This window comes from Ptychodera flava, chromosome 21 (genome assembly GCF_041260155.1).
Source record: "Ptychodera flava strain L36383 chromosome 21, AS_Pfla_20210202, whole genome shotgun sequence".
NCBI classification, from domain to species: Eukaryota; Metazoa; Hemichordata; class Enteropneusta; family Ptychoderidae; genus Ptychodera; species Ptychodera flava.
Window position 1 is genome coordinate 36395407 of NC_091948.1, and position 18196 is coordinate 36413602.

At 37.3% G+C, this 18196-nt stretch overlaps 1 protein-coding gene across 3 annotated transcripts in view; it reads left to right on the forward strand.

Moving 5' to 3' along the window:
* The window catches only part of LOC139122130 (uncharacterized), a 121313-nt gene that overhangs the window by 87313 nt on the left and 15804 nt on the right, over positions 1-18196 (forward strand). For all 3 annotated transcript variants that reach the window (XM_070687539.1, XM_070687538.1, XM_070687540.1), the window contains 4 exons: positions 1939-2052; positions 2956-3046; positions 16056-16192; positions 16926-17115. In XM_070687539.1, coding sequence (XP_070543640.1) covers positions 1939-2052; positions 2956-3046; positions 16056-16192; positions 16926-17115 — 532 coding nt within the window. The remainder of the gene's footprint in view (positions 1-1938; positions 2053-2955; positions 3047-16055; positions 16193-16925; positions 17116-18196) is intronic.

Below are 18196 nucleotides of genomic sequence, written 5' to 3' on the forward strand. Positions count from 1 at the left end.
TCTCGTGTTTGCTAGCCCTCGATTTAGATCACAAACGATCTTTTCATAAAATGGAGTGTCCGTGCTTGTAAAGTTACCTAAGAAAGCAATCAATAGCGACAATGACGCTATTTCCAGGGCGCCTGAGGGCTAGCGCCTACTACTAATGTTGGGGGCTTTTGGCGGAAATCGGCTCATAGCCAGTCAACATGGGAATAAAGTTGTTGACCTTGACCCCCAACACTTGTGTCTGTCTGTATGTTATCAGTATAGGCATAGGCAACAATAATACTTGTTTTATTGTAGTTAAAATGGGCCGGGTTCGAGGCTGTGAGTCGGACGGTCTACGGACGAGGCTACCTAATAGTTAATCAGAACTGGCTTCAACCCCAGAGCGTTCCCCACCCTCCCTCCCTACCCTAATAGCTTGCAATTGATTGATTTTTTTCTCTCTCTCTTCTCTTTCCTTTCGGCTTTGTCGTCTTTAGAGTATGTATCTTATTACGCGTAGAGTGGAGTCAATGTCACTGTCGCTAATGAGTCCATCACTCCATGTAGTCGTCGGACCGCCATATCTCCTTCTCCGATCGTTGTTTTTCTCTGTCACAGTGAAACAGGACCTGCGTCTGTTGTTGGAATCTTGGCGTAAGTGTTTGCAGAGATAACTCTCTCAAGATACTATCCATTCTTACATGAATACTGTGTTGAGTATTACTCTCGATCTCCGACAAACGTTTCAGCTAGTTTAAACGAATGCGCATGTCTAAGATTTCGCATGGGGTTCTGGGAAATTTGACCATCATAACGAAGTAAATGGCCCACATAACGAAGTAAATGGCCACCATAACGAAGTAAATGGCCACCATAACGAAGTAAATGGCCACCATAACGAAGTAAATGGCCACCATAACGATGTGATAGAGCATCACCACAAATTGTACGGACATCATCATAAAGTTATGAGCACTATTTGTAAATAGGTATGATCATGACACAAATATGGATCATAATGATATAAATGGACATCACAAACATGTGAATGGCCGTCATCATAATGTGAATGGACATCACCACTATGTAAATGCCCATAATCATAACGTCATTTGGTATCATCAAGATGAAAATGGACAGCATTACAATGTAAGTGGATATCATTATAATGTAAATGGTATCATGATAATGTAAATGCCCATCATCACGATATAAATAGACATCATCATAATGTGAATGCACATCATTATAATGCAAATGGACATCATCATGATATAAATGGACATCATCATGATATAAATGGACATCACCATGATATAAATGGACATCATCATTATGTAAATGGACATCATCATAAGGTAAATGGACATCATCATGATATAAATTGACATAATCATGATATAAATGGGCATCATCATTATGTAAATGGGCATCATCATAATGTAAATGGACATCATCATCATGTAAATGGACATCATTATAATGTACAAGGGTGTCATCATAATGTAAATGCCCATCATCATTACGTAAATGCCCATCATTATGATGTAAATGGACATCATCATTATGTAAATGCCCATCACAATGATATAAATGGGCATCATCATAATGTAAATGGACATCATCATAATGTAAAAGAGTATCAGCATAATGTAAATGGACATCATCACGATGTGAATGGACATCATCATAATGTAAATGGACATCATCATAATGTAAATGGACATCATCACGATGTAAATGGACATCACTATTGTGTAAATCGGCATCACAATAGAGTAAATGAACATCATCATAATGTTAATGGTATAATCATAATGCCAATGCACATTGTTGGGTTGGAAACAGCTGCCTAAGACAGTGACGGCTTTCCATATGTGCCTGTGGTCAACATTTTCCTTTGAATTTTTGCCCACTGTTAATCAAACTTTATCATGCATAAATATTCATAACTTTACCTCATGATAGGATTTGGTGAAAGATTTGCATGGTGAAACAAGTGGAAATTTCCGTACAGCATTGATGGCATTGATGAAACGACCTGCTGAGTATGATGCATCTGAATTAAATAAAGCTGTCAAAGTGAGTATTCTAGTGAACAAGTCAATATTTTTCGTATTGAATTGTGTTTAACATCAATACATCTTACTTTCATGACAATATCTGGATTCAACTTTGACAATGGTTTCTTTAGTTTTGCTATTTAAGTTCAGGAGACAGGTCATTTGACATGAGTTCTTGGTTACCGATAAATGAAGTGAAATAACTGACACTTGTCACAATGTACCTAATTCTCAATGCATGGTTCAAAATGACCTGAAGACAACGTTGCCTAAGCAAACTACGCATTTTCAGAAACCAATGACTGATCAATCCATATCCTACTTTAACTCTACTTGTTTGACACCACTGTTATACATTAGCTATGAACCCTCATCTTATGTAGTTCAAATACAATCAATGTTTATAAATTTGGAAAATTTGCTGGCAAGCCTTGATTACTGGACATCAATCGTGTGACTGTGAATTCAAAAATAGATTTTAATGTATGCGACAGAAAGAAAAAAAATTTTAAAATTTGTTTCATACAAACTACCTTTTTCATTCCATTAGTTTTGGACTTTTCTGACTCTTGGACTTTGGAAAAGTCCACGTTCTGATGGTATGTTATGAGCATTGTATTGACTGCTGCATTCGGTGTAGTGTAGGTCCATTTGATGCTGTGTGAGTAAGAAGTTGTTAGTTGCTTGTCAAATTATACGTTCTAAAATATATGCCACAATGCAAAAAGGAACTTGATGATATATTTGACATGATAGATGAAAAACCATCAAATCAGATTGAACCAGAAAGTAAAGGAAGACAACCTTAAATACATCTAAGCAGGAGCATTCTGTACAAGACATGCACTTCTAAACACACTTTCCCTTCAGTTTTGAATGCACCACAATGGTTGTGAATTTATTAATTGAACAAACTTCATAGGGACTTGGAACAGATGAAGATGCGCTGATAGAAATTCTCTGCACCAGAACTAATGCAGAAATTTTGGCTGCTAAAGAAGAATATGATAGAAGTAAGTACACTGTTTGACCAATTTATATGTGTGTAAACAGGAACTTCCCCTATAAAAGCCAGATTATCATAAATCTATGCAAATGTTAAAAAGCCAAGCTACTGATCGGATATGCCATGTTTGGTCCCAGAATCCCATAATTTTGTCATCTTTCGGGCATTCATTGTCATTGAATCTTGCACATATGATGTCTGTGAATATATAGCGACTAAACTTAAATTGATTGAAATTGCAGTAATTCACATTTAAGCCATTTAGATGTAAAATGAAAAGGGATTTTTCCCGAAGAAATTAGGAGTGGTCAAATTAACAGTGGAATCAAATTATTAGGGGTTTCCAACATTTTAGTCACCATGCTTTCAACTTGTCTCTTTCTGTGTTTGGTAACGTACATCATGGTGTGACTGATCAAATGATGTCTTGATCAGATTAGCAGTTATGCAGGCTAGAAACCCTTAAAGCCATTCTTGTGTATAAAAGGCAGCTTAACTTCAGCGTCCCGATTTTCGCCACACATACGTGGAGTGCGCGTTCAGAGAGTCAATTTCACCTCCCGCGTCATGTTGAAAATTTCGCCGTATTTCCTTGCTGCACAGCTAAATATTGATGAAAGAGTAACAGGTCCTATTTCCCGTATATGCTGCCCTTACAATTAGAATATTTTGGGAAGAATTTCACATGGGAATTCCAAAAATACGTAAGTGATAACAGCCACTTGCAAAATTAAGTAAAAACACAGTCAACAGCAAAACGATCTTCAACTCGTCATTTCATAAAAATAAGAGGGAAACTCAAAAAAATAAAACCATAGAGTTTTAGTTACCCTTCATGATATGTGTCATACCAAATATTATAAAAAATAACAGTGAAATGAAAAAGTTACACCAACGGTTTTGTTCAGATGTATTTTTCATTTTACGATGTGTCTTATCAGCTCGATTTCCCATAGAAAACAATGGCGTTTAATGTACTGAACAGACCGTACAACTCTCGCTCATTCAAATTTCTCGATTCTGAACCAATGATAGTAAAAAATGGCATGGCGTTTCTTTGATTGATATACAAAATTCCTGTGGTTTTAGTTTTTAGCTCACATTTGGTATACCAATGTGAGGTTATCGTATAAGCTGAATCAGTTCATTTGCATCCGATTTGCATGTCTGTATGTATGTATGTACCGGTATGTATGTATGTATGTATGTATGTATGTATGTACGTACGTATGTACGTATGTATATATGTATGTATGTATGTATGTATGTATGTATGTATGGCTTGTATGTATGTATGTACGTATGTACATACGTACGTACATATGTATGTATGTATGTATGTATGTATGGCTTGTATGTATGTCCGTCCACATCAAAAACACCTGAACCATAGCACCTACTGTCTTAGTATTTGGTGTATTGTAGTAAAATTTGATCCAGAAAACAAAGTTGAGGTAAATTTTTTCATTGCGAACCAACTTTTGCAACTTTTGCATGTAAGACACACAAGAACTGATGAGAAATTTGGATCCAGGATAATTCCAGATGTCGTAATCCCCCCCACAGTGGAAGGCATTTCACTATCTGTAACTGATTTAAGTGTTGTTTACATTCGAATGATTGCACTCATAGCATTAATTAAAACATCCCCAAGGTTGTAAATACATTTCCTGCCAGCTGGTCTTATGTAAGGGGTGGAACATTTGATATTCAGGAGGGGGTAGGGGCTAGAAGATTGATGAGGTAGCATTACTTTTTACCAGATCCCTTGTACCTTTTTCCCACTCTTTATTTTTTCCCCACTTTCCCCACCTTTTCTTTTTGTCAAGCTTCTCTTGCTAATTTTTTTTGTTGACATTTGCTTATGTATTTAGGATCTGCTTGTCCCATTGCTATAGAAGTTGATATGCATGTTCCTAAAGATGACCTCCAGTACCTAAGTTGGAGACCTTATTTGCTTTTGTCATTCTTGTTTTTCTGGTTTAAATATTTCTTGAATTTACCAATTCAAACCAAATGTGAGCACACTGTCCTTGACGATATTTTTTGAATTTCTTGACAAAACTTGTTTTAGTTGCATTTTATTTTTCCGATCGCTGAATTTTTCCTCTTGCCCTCAATAAAATGGTGATCTTCGGCGTTTGCATATGCAGAATCAGGGTCTTATATTGACGCATCTTAATCTGTTAGCATCTCTTAAATTGTACAGACCAAATACCTGTCAGATTGTTGCAATTTATACCAAATTTTAGCGTACATCAACTATGAAAATTCCAGTTAACTGCAAAAATAACACAGAACAGAGGTGAACGGGCGTAGAGTCTCCACTGTAATCTTGCAGTAATCGTTATCAATCGATATTCTTTTGTCCGAAATTGATACATTGTTGTCTCACTCACACGCGTGTAGTTCCCCGTTCACAATGGTGCCAAAGTACGCCGAAGTGCACCAAAATGTGCTGAAACGTACGTAAAAGTATCACCAAAATGGAAAAAAGTGTCGTCGATTTAATTTCAATACAGGAAACCAACGGATACCTTGATGTTAAAATGTATAAGTCAATATACGGGTGATAATGGAAATGTTTAAGACGTGACCTCAACACATGAGCGCCCGTAACGAGTGGCACCCAGGCAGATTTTCGATCGATAATCTATTGAATATAAATTGATACAATGTTTGCCGTTGTCAATAGTGACCGGCTGAAAGCGCTGTTCGATAGACATTATGCTTCGCGGAACACTGAGGCATACTTTTGGGCCGTAGTGTGGGTTCATTGTTTCGAATGACTGACATATGGAAGCAACACGAGCAACTGCTCCAGAAAACCGGCATGAATCTTTTCCACGCAGCGTTGTGAGAAAAATACTGTCTATTTTACAGTTTTCAATGAGGTGCAAATTATCAAACATTTGCTGTGTACACTGGATCACCTATGATATACACAATGCAACAAAATCCTCAAATAAACAACATTCAATAGATACAAACCTTAAAATGGGTGAATGCATACTGCACTGCCGGGATTCTCTGTCGTGTATTTTCACTTCAATAGTGTAATCGGATTTTTGTAGCTCATTTATGGCTATACTCAATATAATTCACTTCATCAATATTAAATGTCGTAAACAAGAAACTTGTCATATAGTGGTTCCATCATGATGCAATCGACCAGGACCATACTCTTCAGCAGTGATATGAAAGCACCGTACAGGACCGTGGATGATGAAAGGTGTCGCAATGTCGGCTTTAATATATAAATTCAAATGTTCAACACATTCATTTGCTTTATCCAAAGCCTGATTACTGGTATATATTTTATTACTCTATTATTAGCATATGATGATAACTTTCAAACCACTGACTTTATTCTTTAACAAAGACTGAGAAGCAAAATTGACTCAATCAAACTGAGCAAAAATCGCAATTGACCAGAAGTGTAGGTCAATTAATAATGGCTACCTGAAGCTTGTAACCTCCATAAATGTAATAATCTCCACAAATGTAATATCAACCACAATTGTAATAAAATCAACCACACATGTAATAAAACTGTCAACCATTAATGTAACCTCCACAAATGTAATAATCTCCACAAATGTAATATCAACGACAATTGTAATAAAATCAACCACAAATGTAATAAACAAATTAACCATAAATGTAATAAAACTCAACCATAAATGTAATAAACTTGAACTTGTATATGTGATCATTTGTTTATCAATACCCTGAGTAAATAATAACTTTATTAAGACTAGTGTACTGTTATATCATACTTTCCTGAAACTAGGTTTCCTTTCCGAAACACAGAATATAGTACTTTGAGAACACTATCAGAAAACGGCGAGATACTGATCAAACCGTTAGATAATGGAAGTGGAACAGCAGTTCTAGACACTGATAATTACATAATAAGGAAGCGTCAAAATAACTCGTCAACCCATGATACCACACAAAATTTATGACAGACGACTAAGAACAAACAACACAGAAATATACAACTTTATAACAGAAATTTACAACACAAAACATGTTGACGAGAACATACATCCATATTTCAATCTTGTCAAAAAACATTACAAACACTACTTTGGACACAGTAGAACAAAATTAGACATTCTAACATCCTAGCAAAGGAACAAACTTCAAGTGAAACAACATAGGAATACCGAAAATCTATCAATTATTCCACACAATTTTTCCACTGAAGATGGATTTGAGGCGACTGATTATGAAAGAGTGGCAAATTTCAAAAAAAACGGCGTGAAAGGATCATAGTGTTATACAGTCTCCTCCACCCTGGAGTAGAGACTGCACTGACACTCAGATTACAGCTGTGTCTCACCATGGCCAATCAGTTTTGTACACAAAATAGGGAAATGTAAAATGCACTTTCAAATATATAAAACACAATAAACGCAAATGATTAAAGGGACATTATTTGTATCTTTTGACCTTATATTGTTGCAAACGAGAAGTTGATAATGTTGTTCGACTTATTGAAAGACGTCTAAAGAACAGTCGACCATAGACAACTTCCATCCCGTTTGCGTACACTGTATAGAAAAACCTTGGATCAGGAGTTAATGGTGGGCTACCGTTGACCTGCGATCAGACCACACTGCTAACTACTATCTAGGCCGCTGTAAGCATCCGCGTGTAAAAAAATAAACCACACGAAGTGAAAGTCGAGAGCGCAGTGTAGCAGTTTCGGGATTCCCTATTACCGATGCCGTTTGCTCAGTTACATTTTGCCGGTCAGTTTTTCATGAAGATCTTGACGGCCAATCCTGCTCTTAGATACACTATTCTTTGCTGCTACAGAGCACATTTTTGTGATGGGCATTTCAAATGCCTAGAAGCTGGAAGAAGCCGACGACAAGACCTATAATTGCTGATTTTTTTCGTCTCATTTGTACCTCCATATGTAGACTTGCCCAAAGCCTGTGGGCATAGAAATGTCAAAACAGAGGAAAATGAAGGGATAAACTTCAGTAGACAGTCATGTTATTGTCGAGGTGATCGCGAAATTGAAGCATATACAACAGAGGGGCCTCTACTGTCTGTGATTGAAGCTGCTTTGGCGACTGACACGTACATCATGTACATTGTTGGGTGAAAGCTAGCTCTGCGTAGCACGGCTGTGCCAAATCGCTGGCAGCACCTCGGTTGCGGCGTGCAGTTTCTCCACAAAAAACAACCCATTTTTAATCCCAAACTCGTACTGAGTTTCGTTTTCAAGCACACCCGCCTCGCCTGGGTACACAATTAGCCCTGCGTACAGGTCTTTGTGTTCCCGGCGTTATAAGGCGTGGAGGCCGTATAACGCCAGGAACACAGACCTGTACGCAGGGCTAGGTACACGATGTGCTCAGCTATGCAAAACCCACTTTTGGGAGTGGGACGGAGGCCGTAAGCGACGTATAGGGTCTAGGCAGCTGTCATTGTCATTGGTTCGAAATGCGATTCAACTGATACAAATAATTACACGATGCATTGAGAATAACAACATTCGAACAGATCTTGTGTATCGAGAGATGACTCCAATCGCGAGCAGTATCAATCGACAGTACAGTACCCGCTCGGCGCGGTGTCACGATGTCACAGATGCTACACTGTGCACTGTTCTGTCCGAATGTGATGTTTCCAAGTTCAACAAGTGATCATGTCGTGTTTGTATTATTGACAAGGTCCCTAAGGGCTAATCATTGAAAATCAATTACAAAATAGATTTATTACATTTACGGTTGACAAGTATTACATTTATGGGTGATTTTTTTATTACATTTATGGTTACCATTCATTACAATTGTGGTTGGTGTTTTTATTACATTTATGGTTGATTTTTGTTACATTTATGGGTGATATTACATTTATGGGTGCATTTTATTACTAACAGTTATGGTTGATGTTACATTTATGGAGATTATTACATTTATGGAGGCTACAACAACCTGCAACCACAAATGTAATAAACAAATTAACCATAAATGTAATAAAACTCAACCACAAATGTAATAAACTTGAACTTGCATATGTGATCATTTGTTTATCAATGCCCTGAGTAAATAATAACTTTAATAAGACTAGTGTAATGTTATTGCATACTTTCCTGAAACTAGGTTTCCTTTTCGAAACACAGAATAGAATACTTTGAGAACACTATCAGAAAACAGCGAGGTACTGATCAAACCGTTAGATAATGGAAGTGGAACAGCAGTTCTAGACACTGTTAATTACATAATAAGGAAGCGTCAAAATAACTCATCAACCAGTGATACCACACAAAGTTTATGACAGATGACTTAGAACAAATAACAGAGATAAAACCTTATAACAGAAACTTACGACACAAAACATGTTGACGAGAACATATATCTATATTTCAATCTAGTAAAAACAATACGATCACTACCTTGAACAGAGTAGAAAAAAATTTGACATCCCAGCATCCCCAGTGAAGGAACAAACTTCAAGTGGGACAACATAGGAATACAGACAATCTATCGATTATTCCACACAATTTATCCACTGAAGATGCATTTGAGGCCACTGATTAAGAAAGTACGGCAAATTTAGAAAAAACGGCGTTGAAGGATCGTAGTGTTATACAGTCTCCTCCACTCTGGAGTAGAGACTGCACTGATGTTCAGATTACAGCTGTGTCTCGCCATGGCCAATCAGTTCTGTACACAAAACAAGGAAACATAAATACACTTTCAAATATACAAAATACACTAAACGCAAACAATTAAGATATGAATAATGTGTGGAGTTGCTTTCCTTATTACATAGATAAATATTTAATCGCTAATTCCTCAATTGTAACGACGAAATAGATTTATTACATTTATGGTTGACAAGTATTACATTTATGGGTGATTTTTTTATTAGCTCACATTTGGTCATACCAATGTGAGTTTATCTTATAAGCTGGAGTCGATGGCGTCTGTATGTGTATGTGTATGTATGTATGTATCTATGTATCTATGTATCTATGTATCTATGTATGTATGTACGTACAGTATGTCCGTCAACATCAAAAACACACAAACCGCTGCACATTTCAGCTTGGTATTTGGTGTGTGGATGCATCCTGGGCTATAGATAGGATTTTGTTCAAATGAAGTCTGCATTGCCAAAATTATGCAAATGAGCTTACAAAATGTGAAAATGGTCAAGAATTAATATCTCGAGAACCACTGTTTTGATTGCTTTGAAAATTTGTGTGCAAGTACCTTAGGTAAACCTTATACAGTTTTATTAATATTGTGAAGATATCCTTAATTTTGAATTTTTACTGAATTTTTTGGTGGTCATTTTAAGTAAAAATTCTTCTTCCCTGAAACCACCTGCCCAATTGCTCTCAAATTTTGGTTAGATCTTTGCGAGGGTGTTACTCTTCTAATTTGTTGAAATTATGACAAAATTGGGAAAATTACTATTTTGGAGCAATTTTGTAATTTTTGGTCAAAAAATCTTAAACAGTATTTTCTTTTTAAAACCACTGGACAGACAGCTTTAAATTTATATTTGGTACACAGACGTACAGAGATGACAATAGTTAGATATTTGGAAATTGTCCTGAAATATACAAATTTGTATTTTTAATACTGTCAAGAAAACTTGTTCTCAAAATTACTTGTTTGATAGCTTTGTAATTTGGTATAAAGTCCCAAGGGATGTTATTAGATAAATTTTCTGCTCAAAGTGTTGGGAAACCCCCAAATTTGTATATTTTAGGTATTTTCTCAGTTTGTGACCTTAAATGAACTAAACCAACCCAGGATAGGTTGTGAGACCGTTTTGAAGGCTGTGAACATAATTTTGTCATATTTGGTATCAATTTGTAGGAAAATTTGATCCAGAAAACAAAGCTGAGGTGAATTTTTTCATTGTGGACCGATTTTTGCAACTTTTCTATGTAAGACATACAAGAACTGATGAGAAATTTGGATCAAGGATAATTCCAGATGTTGTAATCACCGCCCACAGTGGAAGGCATTTCACTATCTGTAACTAACTTAAGTGCTGTTTACATTAGAATGATAACACTCATGGCATTAACTAAAAACTCCCCACGGTTGTAAATACATTTCCTGTCATCTGGCGTCATGTTATACCAAGGGATGGAACATTTGATATTCAGGAGGGGGTAGGGTCTAGAAGATTGATGAGGTAGCATTACTTTTTTACCAGATCCCTTGTACATTTTTTTACCCACTCCCAACTTTTCTTTTTATCAAACTTTCTCTGTCTATTTTTTGTGGTTGACATTTGCTTATGTATTTAGGATCTGCTTGTCCCATTGCTATAGAAGTTGATATGCATGTTCCTAAAGATGACCTCCAGTACCTAAGTTGGAGACCTTATTTGCTTTTGTCATTCTTCTTTTTCCTGGTTTAAAGAGGAAAATCCAGCGCCGTGGGCGCACAATAGGCAAGTTGAACGTCGTAGTGACGTTGGTTGTTGGCAAACACTGGGCGGGATGGTTAAACACCTGCTTAGTCGTTGGCTTATCAGAGAAACATAAACTATCTTTTACACCAGGAACTACCGATTATCACCTCTGTCTGAATATTACGGAAGTGTGTAGGGTTCACATGATTCAAGACTACATTATAACTAGGGTTTGTGGAGTGGTCGAGGGGCTGTGGTCTGGTCGACAGACCTTCCTTGACTGTGATTTCTTCTCTACTAAGGTGACTGTATGCCGTACGTTTTGAGTTCGAATCCAATCAAAATTTACTGAATTCAAATCACAGTCGTTTTGTGGTTCGATAGACAGCGATGCGATGACCGCTGTGGTATGCAATAGAAATATATGTATACTTTAGGAAGTTATGAAACAGAATGGGCCGCTCATGTATCGCCGAGTTCGGAGACGAATTTCCATCATACAATTTACTCAATAAACAGCAACGATGTATGGCTTTCAATACATCTCTGAATTTCTGCTAACTTTTTTGCGTCTAAGTAGATGTGTGCATATTCTGTTGCGATTTCAAACGGGACCCGGTTTTCAACCCCCTGGTTTCAACCCCGGCTTTCAACATGGAACGGATACTTTCTCACAACAGCAGCGGGTGATTTGAATGTGAAGGCTCTGTGATTGAAGCCAGTAGTTGAAATGGACATATTATTACAAGCTTCAGAAGGAAGATAGAAAACGAAGGTCTTGACTTAGTTCAGGAGAGAATTTCCTCGGGCACTGTATTGAGTTCAAATCTAGCCCTGAACATCTCGTGCTCGGTACAAGCGTGCAAACTAGACATATAAACAATAAGGGGAAATTCTAGCCATGGATGTAAAAAATAGTCTCTAAGGACGGCAGCAGATTGTGATCGTAAGCAATCGTAAGTTAGAACCTTCTACTGTTTGTAGCTTTATGGTTTTTTTGGTTGGCAGTGATGTAGATAATAGCCGGTCACTGGTAAAAGACGTCGCGCGGCCGGGTACACGCAGCTTGCAACTGAAAAAAAAACTTGTGACTTTGAAAAACAAATCTTCACTCATTCGTAAGCTTATTTTCAGTGTAATTTTGGTATTTCGAACAAATCACAGAAAAGGGTGAAGAAATTTTGAGTAAAACTGATTTAAAACGTTACGATCCCCAGTTTAGAGTTTGGTATGCAACAGCATGACCCGAAGTATAGAAGCGCAGGTTGCATATCCGGTTACCTCGGATAGGTAACCTCGGCAAACATCGACGACCTTTCGTAATATGCAAATGACATGTGATTGAGACGTAGTGGAAAAGTTGTCTGTAGTTCCATAGATGAGCCTGTATATTTGAATACTATATACGCTGCTTGCTGTTCACGATATGTAAGCCAGAAACTTCAACAAAAGGAAACTACCAGTAATCTGTGACAATGGTCAGCCAAGTATTTTGAAATACATTGGTAAAGAATAAATGACGCTGATGACTCCCCCAGGACAGCTGTGCAGGGCCGTGGTCGTCGTCGATGAGTACTCGAGTATGGATGATCGATCTACAACGCAATGTTTACGTAGCCAGTAACAGTGGTAACACTGAAATTTCCATTCCACTCAGCTCAACTGAATTGAATCAACTGATATAAACAATGACCAAAGTTGTCACAATGCCAAAGGTACTTCCTCAAAATGTGAGTGAAAAGATTCAGTTTCGATGCCTGAAGGAAGAAATGAAATTTTGATTGCCTTCAAAACGAGGTGTGAAGACTCTCAATGTTCATAACTTTTTACAGGAACACATACAAAACGTTTTTTTCAAGACCACCAATCACTCCAAAAAGAAAATGCCGCTTCTTGCTTGTTCATTACATGTGTCTTATCGTGTACGTTGTATGTGGCTGTGTATGCGTATGTTTAGGTACATAACGGTGATTTTAGTGATAAGTCAGTACGCTTTGTTAGTTGTGCTCCGCAAGGATCAAGATCGCCCAGGCCGCAATTTGAATTTTAGTAATCATGATTGGCAGCATACATTAACATTTAGAACAGAGGTCAAATAGACATTCTGGACCCACGCTTTGTGAAAATATGCGTTCTCTGTATTAAATAACAGTGTTTTTCAACGTTTTTTCGACATATAGGCAGTCGCTATACATTCACAGGTGTCATGTATGAGATTGGACGGAAATTAACGCCGTTAACCCGTCGAATTTCTGGAAATCTCGGAGCAAATCGAGTGCGTCTTACCCGTAGCGTGGCTTTTTTAGTCCCCGCGGACGAAGTCCGGCGGGGACTTATAGATTGGGTCCCGTCCGTGTGTCCGTCCGTCCGTCCGTCCGTCCGTCCGTCCGTCATCAACAGTTTCTCAGATACTGCTGAACCAATTTTGTTCAAACTTGGCACAAAGGCATAGCACTATGACCTACAGATGCACATCGATTTATTTTGCGATACGATCCAATATGGCCGCCAGACGGCCATTTTATTACAATTTTTTCATGTACGGAGCCATAACTCAGGCATACCTCAACCGATTTTATTCAAAGTTGGTACAAGGACATTGACCTATGTCATATATATGCATGTCAATTTGTTTTGTGATACGATCCAATATGGCCTACAGGCAGACATTTTATTACGATTTTTTTCATGTACAGCGCCATAACTCAGACATGTTTCAACCGATTTTATTCAAAGTTGGTACAAGGACATGGACCAATATCATAGATATGCATGTCAATTTGTTTTGTGATATGATCCAATATGGCTGCTGTGCAGCCATTTTGTTATGATTTTTTCGTGTACAGAGCCATAATTCAGGCATATCTGAACTGATTTTATTCAAAGTTGGTACAAGGACATTGACCTATGTCATACATATACACATTGATTTGTTTTGTGATACAATCCAATATGGCCGCCTTGTGGCCGTTTTTTTTTATGATTTCTCATGTCCTGAACCATAACTCAGACATGTATCAAGCAAATTTATTCAAAGTTGGTACAAGGACATTGACTTATAGTATACATATGTACTTTGATATAAATATGTACTTTGATTTGTTTCTCGATAAGGTCTGATATGACCACATGGTGGCAATTTTGTTATGTTTTTTTTTCATGTCGAGAGCCATAACTCTGGCAAGTCTCAACTGATTTTATTCAAAGTTTGTAACTGGACATTGAATTATGTCATACATATACATGTTGATTTTTTAAACGGTAAGATCAAATATCGCTGCGTGGCGGCGATTTTGTTACAATTTTCTCATACTGAGCCATAACTCAGATATATTTCCACCAGTATCATTCAAAGTTAGTACAAGGACATTGACATATTTCATACATGCTCGTCAATTTGTTTCACGTCATGTAGCAGTATCATGTCAATTATTGAAGTTTCATAATTAGGCTGATATGTCAAGAATACTGCATCAAATTTCATGAAACTTTGTACAGATGTTAAGCTCACATTGCTTCAACAGTGAAAAAGACATTTATCAGTGTCATTTTAATTAATTTGTAATTGCATATGTAATGAACTTTCCTAATTAGAGTGATATATCCACAAATACAACGTTAAATTTGATGAAACTTGATACAGATGTTGATCTCATAGTGTTGTAAATACTGCATTAAACTTTATGAAATATGGTACCGGTGATAATCTATTAGTGTTAGGATAGTATGAAAAAATGTTTTGCAACATCCTGTCAACTAATTCCCAGTTGACTCATTTAAGGACATTTAGGATAGTGGTCTACATTGGTTTTATGTTTTTCATCACAATGGAACTCATTCTTGGCCATTGAGTGCCATCTGTATCAAAGTATTTTTATCACAGGACCTGTAATCAAAGTACCCATTAGCAAGCGGGGACTGTGTCATCAACGATGACTTGTCACATCTGCATAGTCTTATCATAATCCCCCTTTTGTAGGGGACTTTCCTCTTTAAATATTTCTCGAATGGACCAATTCAAACCGAATGTGAGCACACTGTCCTTGACGGTATTTTTACATTTATGGTTACCATTTGTTACAATTATGGTTGGTGTTTTTATTACATTTATGGTTGATTTTTGTTACATTTATGGGTGATATTACATTTATGGGTGTACTTTATTACAATTATGGTTGATGTTACATTTATGGAGATTATTACATTTATGGAGGTTACAAAGCTCCATAGAAACACAAAGCTTGTTTTAATCTTACGAGCACTTATAACTTAGTCCAAGCATGGAGCTGGTTCAAGGTCGCAAACCAATCCTGTGGCAAAATTGAATAATAATTTGAATAATAAGAAAGACTTGATAGTTTTCATAACGAAGATTAGGCTTAGTGTTCTTCAGGGATCCAACAATGAGGAATTCTGACTAATTTTGCTTGTTAGCTGTTGCCCTAGGTTTTCTTTTTACCTTTCCAAGATAAAGCTTCCGTCATTATGATTGTAATATTTAACAAAAATTGTGTATCACACAATATATATGTTTTGTAAGGTAAATGATTTTCTGAAGAATGTACTCACTACAATATTGCAACTTTACATCGGTATACATTTCTTCATTCCAGTGTTCAAACGGTCTCTTGAAGATGATGTTATCTCAGATACATCAGGTCACTTCCGAAGAATTTTGGTTTCCTGTATTCAAGGGAATCGACCTGAAAGTGATGAGGTTGATCCACAGCAAGCTAAAGATGATGCAGAGGTAGGTCGTTATTTACATTGCTATCAGCATCACTGTGAATTATGTTGAACTTCTGAAATGAGTGATATCTGTTACACTGATATGCAGATAAGAATGGACAGTGAAATTGATCTAAATGTTGCCACACTTGTATAATTGGTTTGTAAAGTTGTTCAAAAACTTGCCTGAGAAGTTGCACTGACTTGTTATAACTGTGGTGAAAATCAAAGAGCCTGTAGCTGGATGACTTAAGCGCCAGTGCAGCTTCCTTGCCAGTGTTTACTAGCGTCTGTGAGCACTGTTTATGTAGCTGACTTTTTGGTCTAATTTACGCAAGGACCGCTAAGTACACTTTTGAGTCAATAGCATAGACCAAATGACGTCAATTGTTCCCGTTGGTCAATATGCAAATACAACTGCTTGGCTGAGGTGCGAAGTGGCCCCCTGATCACCAGGAATGGAAAAGGAGTCAAATTTGCCATTTGGGCACATTTGTCCAAATTGGCACAATAGGCAATCCATAGACAGGTCCCTTAGCTGAGTTATTGACAGGAAATAATAAAAACTTTAGTAAGGATGTCATAGACCCTTTAAATATTAAGAGACTGTTGAATAAGTGATATATGTGACAAGAAATTAAAAGAAATAACCCAAGCAAATGGATTTTCACCCTTTGAAGATTGAAAACATGACATTAACTTTTCACACTATACATTTGGTGGTAATGGATGTATGACTTCACTTTAATATATAGGCACTATACAATGCTGGTGAGAAGAAATGGGGAACAGATGAATCAACATTCAACATGATTTTGTCATCTCGAGGTTATGCACAACTTAGAGCCACTTTTGAGGAGTATGGAAAGATTAGTAAATATGACATAGAACAGTCAATCAAGAGAGAGATGTCAGGAGATTTACAACAAAGCATGCTGGCAATTGGTGAGTTATTACCCAAGTGTCACATTTTGAATCCATGCATCCAGGTCTCAGTTTGTAGCCTTGGCATGTAGCCATGGACTGTGTCCATGGAAACTGATTAATTATTGTATGTGTGGCATTATATGCACTGACTGTATAATGTTAAAGCCAGCCGCGAAATGGACCGGGATCCGGATTAATGCCAAGTTTGGGTGGGCGTTTGGGGGCATGGCTCTGCATAATGAGTCTGCTGGTAACGGTTGCTATCGTTTGCATTATCTGCGTAATCTGTTTGCTCTCAAATCACGCTCGGACTATAGGTACAGTCTTCGCAATACGCGAAAGAAAAAAGAAAGAAGGAAAAACTATCAATTTCATCAAACAAGAGCTTGCTGAGTTGATCTACTGAACTGTTTTTGCTGCATTGATTTACTGAAGTTTCGGGGTCATGTCATCGTTCGAGAATGATTCGACTACTGACTGCATACATTCCGAATTGGCGCCCTATATAGTGAAAAAATCATCAAGAAAGTAATAAACATAAACATTAAAAATAATCCGAAGCTGGCAATTTCGTATGTTGAAATCACAAATTGTACCGATCTGAAATGGACAGAGAAACACTGTCAGGAAAATGGTAGGAAATAGGTGAACGAAAGGATGTCATGACCGATTGCTAAAATAAAAAAAAATAAAGTAAGTTCACTACATCACGGAAGGATCGAGATTTCCATGAATCTCGCGTACCACGATATCTGTAAGCGATCGAGGTCAGCTGGTCGGTTGCTTTGAGGGTGACCCCAGACAACTCATCACAAGTTATGTTTATTTTCGGAGCAATGGGGGATGAACCACGGACTGGGCTCATAGATATCTTCGTTATTGAAGAAATTAAAGTCCAACCTTTGTCGAAATCTTACGATGTAGTGCCAACACAATGAGCCGATCTCGGACACATGTATCCTCTTATGCCTAAGCCTTTCAAAGAAGATGGGGTGATGACACTCACCTTGAACTGACAAATACAATGTTTTGATATCTTACAAGCTTTGTTTAATTCTCATAACAGAAGTCCAAACCTTACTGGGGCAACCGGTATGTC